The sequence below is a fragment of the Ornithodoros turicata genome, chromosome 1 (assembly GCF_037126465.1).
Source record: "Ornithodoros turicata isolate Travis chromosome 1, ASM3712646v1, whole genome shotgun sequence".
NCBI classification, from domain to species: domain Eukaryota; kingdom Metazoa; phylum Arthropoda; class Arachnida; order Ixodida; family Argasidae; genus Ornithodoros; species Ornithodoros turicata.
This window is the reverse complement of record NC_088201.1, coordinates 125,265,967-125,276,189: the sequence shown is the minus strand read 5'-3', so window position 1 is coordinate 125,276,189 and position 10,223 is coordinate 125,265,967. Positions and strand designations below refer to the sequence as shown.

The following is a 10,223-nucleotide window of genomic DNA, read 5'->3' as shown; positions in this document are numbered from 1 at the left end:
GTGGTAACTTTGTGATAGCTGTGTGATAGTACCTGTGTGGTAATTACTGTGTGAAACCGAAAGTCAGGAAAAAGTACAGTGCGGAGTGTAGCCAGTTCTGAGTGAGACATGGATCTTAATAAGCTGCGCGTGCCGGACCTACTAGCGCTATGTGATGATTTGGGAATCAACATAGAGAAGGCAAAAAGAAAACCACATTTGATAGAGCTCATTCACGGATCAGACGTAGAGGAAATTGAGCTATTAGAATGTTGGGAGCTAATCGTAGAGAAGCGTGAGCGGGAGGAAAAGGAAGAGAGGCAGAGGGCTGAGGTAGAGCGGCAGAAGGCCGAGGAAAGAGTAAAGGCACAGGAACTCGAAGCAAAAAGGATAGACTTGGGAATGAAACGTCTGGAGGTCCAAGGGAGTAGTCGTGCTACCACCCCGTCTAGTGAGAGGGGGACAGAGAGCTTCAAGATGAAAGACTTGATGCAACCGTTCAAGGTAGGCGAAGACGTTGGATTGTTCCTCGTCAACTTCGAAAGAACGTGCGAAAAAGTCGGTTTCTCGAAAGATTGCTGGCCTCAAAAATTGCTAACTCTACTCCCGTGCGAAGCGGCCGATGTGATCGCCAGACTGAGTAAAGAGGATGCAGCCGACTATGATAAGACAAAGTCAGCGCTCCTAAAGAAGTATCGTTTGTCCACGGAAGCGTTCAGGCAAAGGTTTCGTAACGCGACGAAAAAGACGAGTGAGTCCTATCCAGAGTTCGGGTACAACCTTAAAGCCAACTTAGTCGAATGGCTCAAGAGTGCGGAAGCCTACGGGAATCACGACAAAGTGGTCGAGTGCGTTGCTTTAGAGCAATTTTACCGTGGCATCCCGGAGCAAGCCAAATTTTGGATTCAGGACAGGCTAAAAGAACCTAATATCCAAACGGCGGCCGAATACGCAGAGGAATACGCGACTCGGAGAGGTCTTAAAGAGGACCAAGTTGTTCGGTCTAAAAACAGTAGGGAGAACCGGACAGAGTTTCTCAAACGAGGAGAGCGTGCTAAAGAAGAAGGGCGTAGATCGTCAAGCAAAGAGAGATTGACGGACTAAACGGTAGCCACGAAAAGGGAAGTCGAGACTAGACCCAGTCGAGAGAACACCAGGGTATTTGAAGCCAGAAAGCCTAAAGTTTGCTATAACTGTAAGAAACCGGGTCACATGGCAGCCCAGTGTGAGAGAAAGATGGTATTTTCCTATGTGAGCGAGAGCGAGGAAAACATAAAGCTCTTGGATCCGTACACGAAAACCCTTAGAGTAAACGGGAAGGAATGCAGAGTACTTCGTGACTCCGCTGCCACGATGGACGTAATCCCTCCCTCGTACATTCGCCCCGACGACCTAACAGGTGATTGTGCGTGGATTAAGCAAGTCGTAGAGGAGAATAGTGTATGCCTTCCTGTAGCCAGAGTGACGATTGAGGGACCTTTCGGAGTACTTGCAACAGAAGCAGCCGTTTCCGCGAACCTCCCTTCGCACTATCCGTACCTCTTTTCCAACAAATCGGATCAGTTGCTGCGGGATAGGGGACAGTGCTTTTCCCTAGAACTAGTGCAGGCGTTGACACGCTCCAAGGCGCGAGAGCTAGCCGGACAGATGACGTACAGCGCCGACAAAAGCGCTCCTGAGACAAATGCGAACGCCGTGACGTCAGACGAATCGCCGAAGTCAGATCAGACCAGCGATATCGAAGTTAGTGAGAAAAACTCGGACATGCAGTCTAGTAAAGATACTGAAAATTCAGACGAGTGCGGGGCGATCTTGGCGCCAGTATCTAACAGTTTCCAATCGCTGGCGAAAGTAGATCAAGCTGCTTTGGCAGCAGAGCAAAAGAGCGACCCATCGATACGTAACCTGTGTGATAGCGTTAAAGAGGGCGTTGCTAGAAAGAACATCTCATTCTACGAAAAACAGAACTTGCTGTATCGGCGATACAGGGATAAAAACGGTAGAGTGTTTGACCAAGTAGTCGTTCCACAAAAGTACAGGGAAGATCTCCTGCATTTGCCTCACAGCAATGCGTGGTCAGGGCACTTAGGCGTTCGAAAGACTAAGGCTCGTCTAACTGCGGAGTATTACTGGCCAGGTTGCTGGAAAGACATCGAAAACTGGGTGAAATCATGCGATACATGCCAACGCGTGGGAAAGCCGACAGATCAGCGAAAGGCCCCAATGTGTCTCGTGCCAATAATCACCGAGCCCTTCCGCAGACTGGTGATTGACATTGTCGGTCCCTTACCCGCGACAGAGCAAGGACATCGCTACGTTCTAACACCGCTGTGTCCAGCCACGAAGTTCCCCGAGGCCGTAGCTCTAAGGGAATTGAGTTCCGTGCAAGTGGTAGACGCGCTCCTCTCCATATTTGCTAGGGTGGGCTTCCCCGCAGAAATCCAGAGCGACAATGGCAGTGTTTTCACGAGCAACCTCACAACTACCTTCCTAGAGAAATGTGGCATGAAAATAATCCATAGCTCAGTGCATCATCCTCAATCCAACAGCGTGGAGAGGATGCATTCCGTCCTCAAAAGGGTGCTGAGAGCATTATGTTACGAGCACAAGACTAACTGGGAGTCATGCCTTCCGGCAACGATGTTTGCGCTGCGTTCTGTAGCACACGAGAGCACGGGATTTAGTCCGGCCGAGCTCGTGTACGGGCGTTCGCTACGAACACCCTTGCGAATGTTGAAGGAGTCTTGGGAGGGAAAAGGAGAAGACCCAAATGTAGTCCAGTACATTTTAGATCTGCTCGATAGATTGTACAGAGCTAGAGAAGTAGTAAGAGCAAACATGAAGTCAGCTCAGGAGAAATCAAAGAAATACTACGACAGATCGGCAAAAGCAAGGACCTTTCAAGTAGACGACAGGGTCATGCTTCTGAAACCGTCTAAACAAAACAAATTGGATGTAAGATGGGAAGGCCCAGCTCGCGTAGTACAGAAGCTTTCTGAGACCAACTACGCCGTAAAAATGGAAGGCAAGCGTAAGGACATCCAGCTGTTTCACTGTAATCTAATGAAACCGTACCGGGAGCGCGAGGCAGTGGTAAATCTAACTCTGAACGCGCCAGAGGAGATGTCACAGGACATACCCAAGGCAGTTGGTAGCCCAGAATTTAGCATTGAAGAACTCCTCCGAAAGGTAGTGAACAGTGGGACGCTTCCTGAAGACCAGTTGAGAGACGTAAAACAGATATTTTCAGAATACCAGGACGTATTCTCGAGCAGACCGGGAAAAACGAATTTGGTGGAACACGACATCGAGCTACTTAGTGATGAGCCGGTTCGTTCCAAGCCCTACCGAGTATCGCCGAGGCAGAGAGAGATCATGGAGAGCGAGATAAAGCGCATGCTAGATCTAGGTATCATCGAACCTGGGGAAAGCGATTTCACATCCCCACTGATACTAGTAGAAGTGCCCGGAAAGGACGCCCGACCGTGCGTAGATTATCGGAAGTTGAATACCATTACCCGTGATCAAACGTATCCGATACCGAATATCGAGGAAAGGGTGGAGGTCGTAAGTAAGGCGAAGTACATCTCCACCCTAGACCTCGTTCGCGGGTACTGGCAAGTCCCTTTAACGGAGCGCGCAAGCAGATATGCCGCCTTTGTTTCCCCGTTGGGAACATTTCGCCCAAAAATGCTCAGCTTTGGGTTAAAGAACGCTCCCTTTTTCTTTTCGAGCCTTATGGACCGCGTGCTAAAAGGGCTGCGAGATTTCGCACTCCCGTATCTAGATGATATCGCTATCTTCTCGGACGGCTGGGAAGATCACATTCGGCATCTTCGAACCGTACTGGAAAGGCTTCGCGACGCAGGACTCACGGTGCGTGCGGAAAAATGTCAGATCGGGAAGGCCGAGGTCACGTATTTAGGGCATGTGATAGGACAAGGATATCGCCGTCCAGCCGACGTGAAGATCGCAGCTGTAGCAGAGTACCCGCGACCAACTACCAAAACTGAGCTTAGAGCGTTTCTAGGACTCGCGGGGTACTACCAGCATTATATCAGAAGTTACTCCAGTATCGCTAGTCCCCTAACCGATGCTTTGAGAACGACTGAACCGAATGTCATCAAGTGGGATGACACAAAGGAAAGGGCCTTCCGCGAGTTAAAAGAGGCACTCACACACAAGCCTATCCTAAAGGCCCCGGACTACAACCGCACGTTCTTCGTGCAGTGTGACGCCAGCGATCGTGGCATTGGTGCAGTCCTTTGTCAGTTAGATGAAGGCGGTCGTGAAAGACCAATTCTGTATATAAGTCGCAAACTGACGGGGCGAGAAGAAGCCTACTGCGCAACAGAAAAAGGGTGCGCATGCTTGATCTGGGCAGTCCAAAACCTCTCTTGCTATCTGTCCGGGTCCAAATTTGTAATTGAGACTGACCACTGCCCGCTAACGTGGCTGAAAAACATGTCCGCGAAGAATGGTCGACTGCTCCGTTGGAGCTTAGCGTTACAGCCTTATAATTTCGAGATAAAGTACAAGAAGGGAGCTGACAATGGTAACGCTGACGGGCTTAGTCGCTCTTTTTAGTTCAGAAGACGAGCTCCAAGTGGACCAAATTCTGTAAATATCTGGGGAAATGTTTGCATTTTTGCATTTGCGTGAAAAGGATCCCGCATGGACGCGCTTTGACAGACAACTGTCTCACTTTGGGAGGATTGGCTGTGATCTGCACTGATGGGACATATTCTTGATTATTGGGGATAGCTGGGAATAAATCGTAGGATTTGTCCTTATGTTGTTAAGTCTGGCAGACGATGCGACAAAACCGGCACTTGTCTGTGTTGGGATTGTGGTTTGGAGTGGTTGGTCGATTCTGTCACTGTTCTACCTTTGTTGTGTGCTCATTCTACCTGCAGTTACTATATAAGTGGGTCACCTTTCGAAGAAGGAAAACAGCAGGGAGGTCTCTTGGTCTGGCCTATTCGACGCCAAACACTTCTGCAAATTGAAAGCACGGCATCAGAGCATCCAATTACTTCGTGCCACGATTGGACATCCTGGCAAATAGAGTGTGCTTCTGCGATTCTGCATCAATCCAAAGGAGCAAGACTCAAGATCGCTCCTTCTCTTGATGGACCACCCGGCGGCGGGGTGATGTTACGAAAGAGCCAAGGTGAAAGGAATAGAAGTTAGAGGTCCTTCGAACCTTCGGTCAGACGACAAGGACGCACACCTGCCAGACGCTTTTAATCCCCATTGAGGAATCTGCACGATCCAAACCAACGCAGGAACAAAGGCCTACCCCAAGTTGGAAAGAAAGGGACGCAGTCTAAGTGCTTCCGCAGCTCCAAGGGATTTCTGGGAAACCGTGGTGCCATATCCAGCGAAGGTCAACGGTGGCTCCTTTGTTCAAGCCTTTAAAAGCGCTGCGCGCCATTTTGTACTGCTCACTCGCATACTGACATGTCACTGTAAATAAACCTGTATAGTTTTCCTTCCCTGGCTGTGTCGGCTCGCTACCACGTCGACTCGGAACCCATGTCGCAACAAGGCACACTAAAGACGTCGCGTAGGTGGCATTACCATGTGCAAACACAATTGCATCTCAACCCCTACAGAATTGTGTTATTTATTCCTATATGGTGAGCGTGGAGGGTTGTTACTCACTGTTACCAAAGATGATGAGCTTTGGTAAGGTAACATTGAGAATATCACTAGCTTTTTCAAAGAATTTATTTTGCCAAGTATTCTGCTAGATGGTTGAAAGGCTGCACAATGTGGCTTCAATGTACATATAATCATACCAAATAGCAGAGTGCAATGTTTTATCTGTGCAATAAATATTCTGGTACAAACTATTTATTCGTCTGTTTATTTCTGTGACCTGAAACTTTGTGCAATACCTTACTGGAACTAGGGTGACATGTAGCGGATATTCCAAGGGGCTTGGTACTGTTCGCCCTTACTAGACAGAAAGAGGGCAAAACCCAGTAGCTCATACCTTCACCAATGGTTTCATCATATTTGTAGCATCAAGCAACAATAGTAAGGATATTACTATAATCCTTGCGCAGGAAGTGCGGCACTGTACCAGTCATCACAATCCACTTCTTAACGTGTCCAATTGCACGTTCCACAATTATTCATGAGGATGACAGTCTTGTGGATCGGCACACGAGCTCATGTGGAAGTTCTTTCACTCCCCGTGTGAAGCTTGGTGTAACCAGTTGTATGTTCCGTGAGAAGAACTCCTCATGGAGGAGGAATCACCTGTCGGCGATAACTTGGTCTCCTTCTTGTAGTAAGCCTAACAGCCCTATAAAACATGCCCCGTAATATAACACGAAAGCTTGCCAAATACAAAATACGAAATATTTTCTTGGACAGGTTTCACTCAAGTGGGCAAGTCTTGGACAAGTGGGCGCTCGTTCCTGTTTGCCTTCCACTGACCGTTTCGTAACACTTTGCAGCGTTTCTTGCACCTTTGCGATGCACTGCACTTTGCAGTCTAGGAAAATGGACACTGTCTTTATCAGTGATCCAGCTTCTCGCAACTTCCGATGTAGCGAAAGCCCCTAGCTCTTCTGCTATCTGTGACAGCGGTCTGAGACATGCATCGAAAGCTTTCCGTACAGTCCTGGGTGTACCATGGAAGTGATATGCTAGGTGCTGGAACGGTGTGTTCAGTCTGAGTTTCATGAGAAACATGTAGAGGTGGCAGGCACAGGGGAAGGTTGATCGCGGTACTGGGAGAACTGTGATAAGGATTGCAAAAAATGGGCTTTTTACAGTCCTCGTAAAGTAATCGTGAGAAGAAAATAATTTCCCTCGGTTATCCAAATGAATCAGCTGTACAGTTTGGACTATGCAAAAGCATACCAGCGTAGTACAGGGATTCTTCGTCTTCTGTTTTGGTGATGTCGTTTTATGCTTGCCGCTTTCTTTTGCAGCACACCATTTTGACGCTCCAGCTCTGCCACCCGTAATCGCAGCGCATTGTTTGCAGCATGAATTGCAGCACAGTTGGTACACATGTACGATAACGGATCTGTCTGTACACCTCTAATAAATAAGCAGCATGTCATGGCTAAGGACTATCTGAGCTACATACTAAGGCAATGGCCCAGCAACGACCACTTACCGGTTCCTGTCACCTCATCCAAAGATAATGGTTGGCCTCCTGTAGCACCCATGTACTCTTGATCAGAATCTTCGGTTGGCACGCTGTCCCTTTCTTGCTTAGCCCTATTCTCAGCTAGGACCATGTAACGCAGGTGCCCACAAGAAGAGCAGACAAAACAGCAAATATACAGTGTTGTGCACAACAAGCAACAAAGGTCAGCATTTGCAAATTATACGTCTACTTGTTCCGCTCATTCTGGACCTACCTTTTACACCTTTCCTCAGCTCTCTCAGCCTTCTTTGGATTCTGGAAGAACTTGCATGGCACATAGTCAACATCTGCAGGGTCGCTGGATGGATGACCTTCAGAAAAAATAATATAAAGTCGCTAACGGAATGCTTTTCCTCGCGTGGATTTTGTACTTACGAGTGACGAAGTGAGCCTGACAAATCCTGGAATAGTGGTTGGGTGTCCACAACTTATTGCTACGGTCAGCAAACAGTCAACAATTAGCAAAAACACACTGTGCTGCCATGCGAGACTCCACGCTTCTGAGGCACGGAAGATGAGGCCGCGAGGGAACTGACGTCACTTCCGCACAAACTTACGGGAGACCTACTCACTCCTCCGCCCCTCTGAAACAGTGAACAAGCCAGCTTCCGCTTGCCGCTAGGGTGTCGCACCGAGGAGTAAATACACCGCTCGCGTGTTCAGTAAACTTTTGTCGAGGCCTGGACCGTATTCCCCCCGCCTCAGCCGGCATGCCGCAAAAGTGGAGGGAGTCCAGCTTTGAGGTTTCCTCAAGCTTTGCGGCGGAAAGCCGCCAGATACTGGCGACTTTCCGCCGCAAAATCTGGGGTCCATTTTTTTCCCCCACGAGAGCCTTTTCTTTTTCATTTTCGTTGGAGCGATATCCAGGCTGACAATTCTTCCTCCATCTCCGGAAACTTGACTTTTCCTTTCTTCGCTGGATGACAGATTCCTTCTCTTCCAAATGAAAATATCATTCGTTGCGCTGGCCCAGTCTTGCACACACTGGTCACGTTATGCAGGCTCCGAGCGTTCTTTACCTACTTCTCAGAGGTATCAGTGCTCAATGTACAATGGTGGGGACCCGGGGCAGCGTATATAGGGGGCCTTATACATGGTCAGTACTTTTCATGGTGCTTGATAAGGAAAATGTTTGTGTTAGTCGGCACGCTAGAGCATCCCGTTTCATGATACGAATGAAACAAAACAAAAAAAAAAGAACAGGCAGATATAATGGAAGTTACAGTGGTATCAAATCAACGACAGCGACAGATTTGTTTATTTGAGTTCGCCTGTCCGGTACGTGCGTGTTCGTTTCGTGCATGGTTCGATCGCCCTGTTGATTGGTCTTCCGTACGTGCACTCCCTAGGACGGCCCATAATGCCGCTATTCACTACCGCACACCGCCACGCAGTACCGCCTCTCAGCTACTGCTGCGGGCGACGAGATGCAGGTACGGACGCCGCGGAGCCACTCACATGGACTGCCATGTGAAGCGGCAACCGCCGCTGCCGCTTCTTCTCTGGAGCATGTGACGCCAACGTCAGAGCCAACATGGCTCTCCGAATTGACCAATCTGCATCGCGCGCCTTTGCCTCGTCCGTTCGGTTTATATCGCGCCAAGGGAGAGGAGTGTTTAGACGATGCCACGTACGTACAGGATGTTCACGACAGTGAGCCCCTAACAGCTGACCCCCTGACAGTGAGCCCCTAACAGTAAGATTATTTCAGATGGCATTGTTTTGTGCTCCTTCGAAGGAGCATAGAACCGCTCTAAAATATAAAAAAGGAGGAGTGGAAATTAGGATTACCCGGTGGCTCAAGAGAGCTTTCAATCTCGCCGGTCAGAAAATCGTCTTCCCTCTTCTGCTAGTCTGCGACGTCACGTTTTCCGCTCACTAGTGAGGCGCTCGACTTATTTTCTCTCTCTTTCTTTTTACGGTTGTCTTTAGCGCCGCCCTACCTGTTACGACACAGAGCAGTTTACTTGACTTTACGCCGTAGCAGATGACTCTCGGAAGCCAATAAAAGCTGTCGGTAATCTGATGTCACAACACGCCAGAACGAGTGGAATAGATCGCCCCAGCTGCGGGCTCTCTCGTCAGCCGATTTTCTCAGGAAATGCGCTCTTACAACGGGAAATATTTTGCGTGACACTTCCTATAGGTAGTACGAACATGTCACACTGCGAACTCGTTATATTTGTTTATAATCGTTAAACAAGTTTTCGTGTAAGAGTATCAAATTAGATCACATTAGATCAGCACTGCGTAACAACAAGATTGGAGGTTTAGCTCTCAAATTTTATGCGGGCATTTCTCATGCATTGGTAACAAAAAATTGAACAGTGAAGCATTCAAGAACATAGCGTTTCTTGTCTAACTTGTCTGACTGTCCCGTTATTTTTGTGAAGTTCACCAAACTTGGTATAAAAATAAAATAAGGTCAAGAAGTGAAGCCTATTGCACGAACGTCTTGTTTTGCATATTAAACAGATAGTCTCAACAGCCTTATTTTTATTTTTATTTCGAATCTTTACTCAGTAACTTGGCAACGTTCTTCATACCTTCAAACTTGGTATATTTATTGAGTAAATCTTAGTTGACTTACAACACGAACAACTTAAACTACATATTGTTTTGCTAATCCGTAGCGGCACTTTAAACGAAAAAAAAAAAAAAAACCCAGACAGAGTGATGAACAGTGCACTTCATTGTGACACAAACCAGATTAGCAGCGGTGGGCCCGTTTAAAATAATTCATCATGCAGTCGTGAGGACTTTCAATTGAATACGGAGCGACTACACTGAATAAATTGGCTATTGTAGTGACTTGTATTGTAGTGAGCCAGGAAGCGTTTGTGTAAATGTACGAGAAATTAACGTTCCTTACTTACACGAGCAAGATAACACTTACCCACGCATTATGACTACTGACACACGTATGATTATACTGATGAGAGAATGATTATGGTGGCAACATATTCAGGAGCAAAATATGCTCATTGAAACAAGCGGAATACACATTGAAAGGTATCCAGTATTCTTTTACACTGACTGTGTAAGCTTACTGAAATACAAAATCAAGTCG

General features: G+C 47.6%; 1 protein-coding gene across 1 annotated transcript; it reads left to right on the top strand.

The window, feature by feature from the left end:
- The first annotated feature begins 1,191 nt into the window (after positions 1–1,191).
- On the top strand, positions 1,192–4,566 carry LOC135384924 (uncharacterized). The gene has a single exon (XM_064614108.1). The coding sequence runs from the start codon at positions 1,192–1,194 to the stop codon at positions 4,564–4,566; it is 3,375 nt and encodes a 1,124-aa protein (XP_064470178.1).
- The last annotated feature ends 5,657 nt before the right edge of the window (positions 4,567–10,223 follow it).

Coding starts and splice junctions, on each gene's coding strand:
- LOC135384924 (XM_064614108.1), top strand. CDS start 1,192: ATGGCAGCCCAGTGTGAGAGAAAGATGGTATTTTCCTATGTGAGCGAG.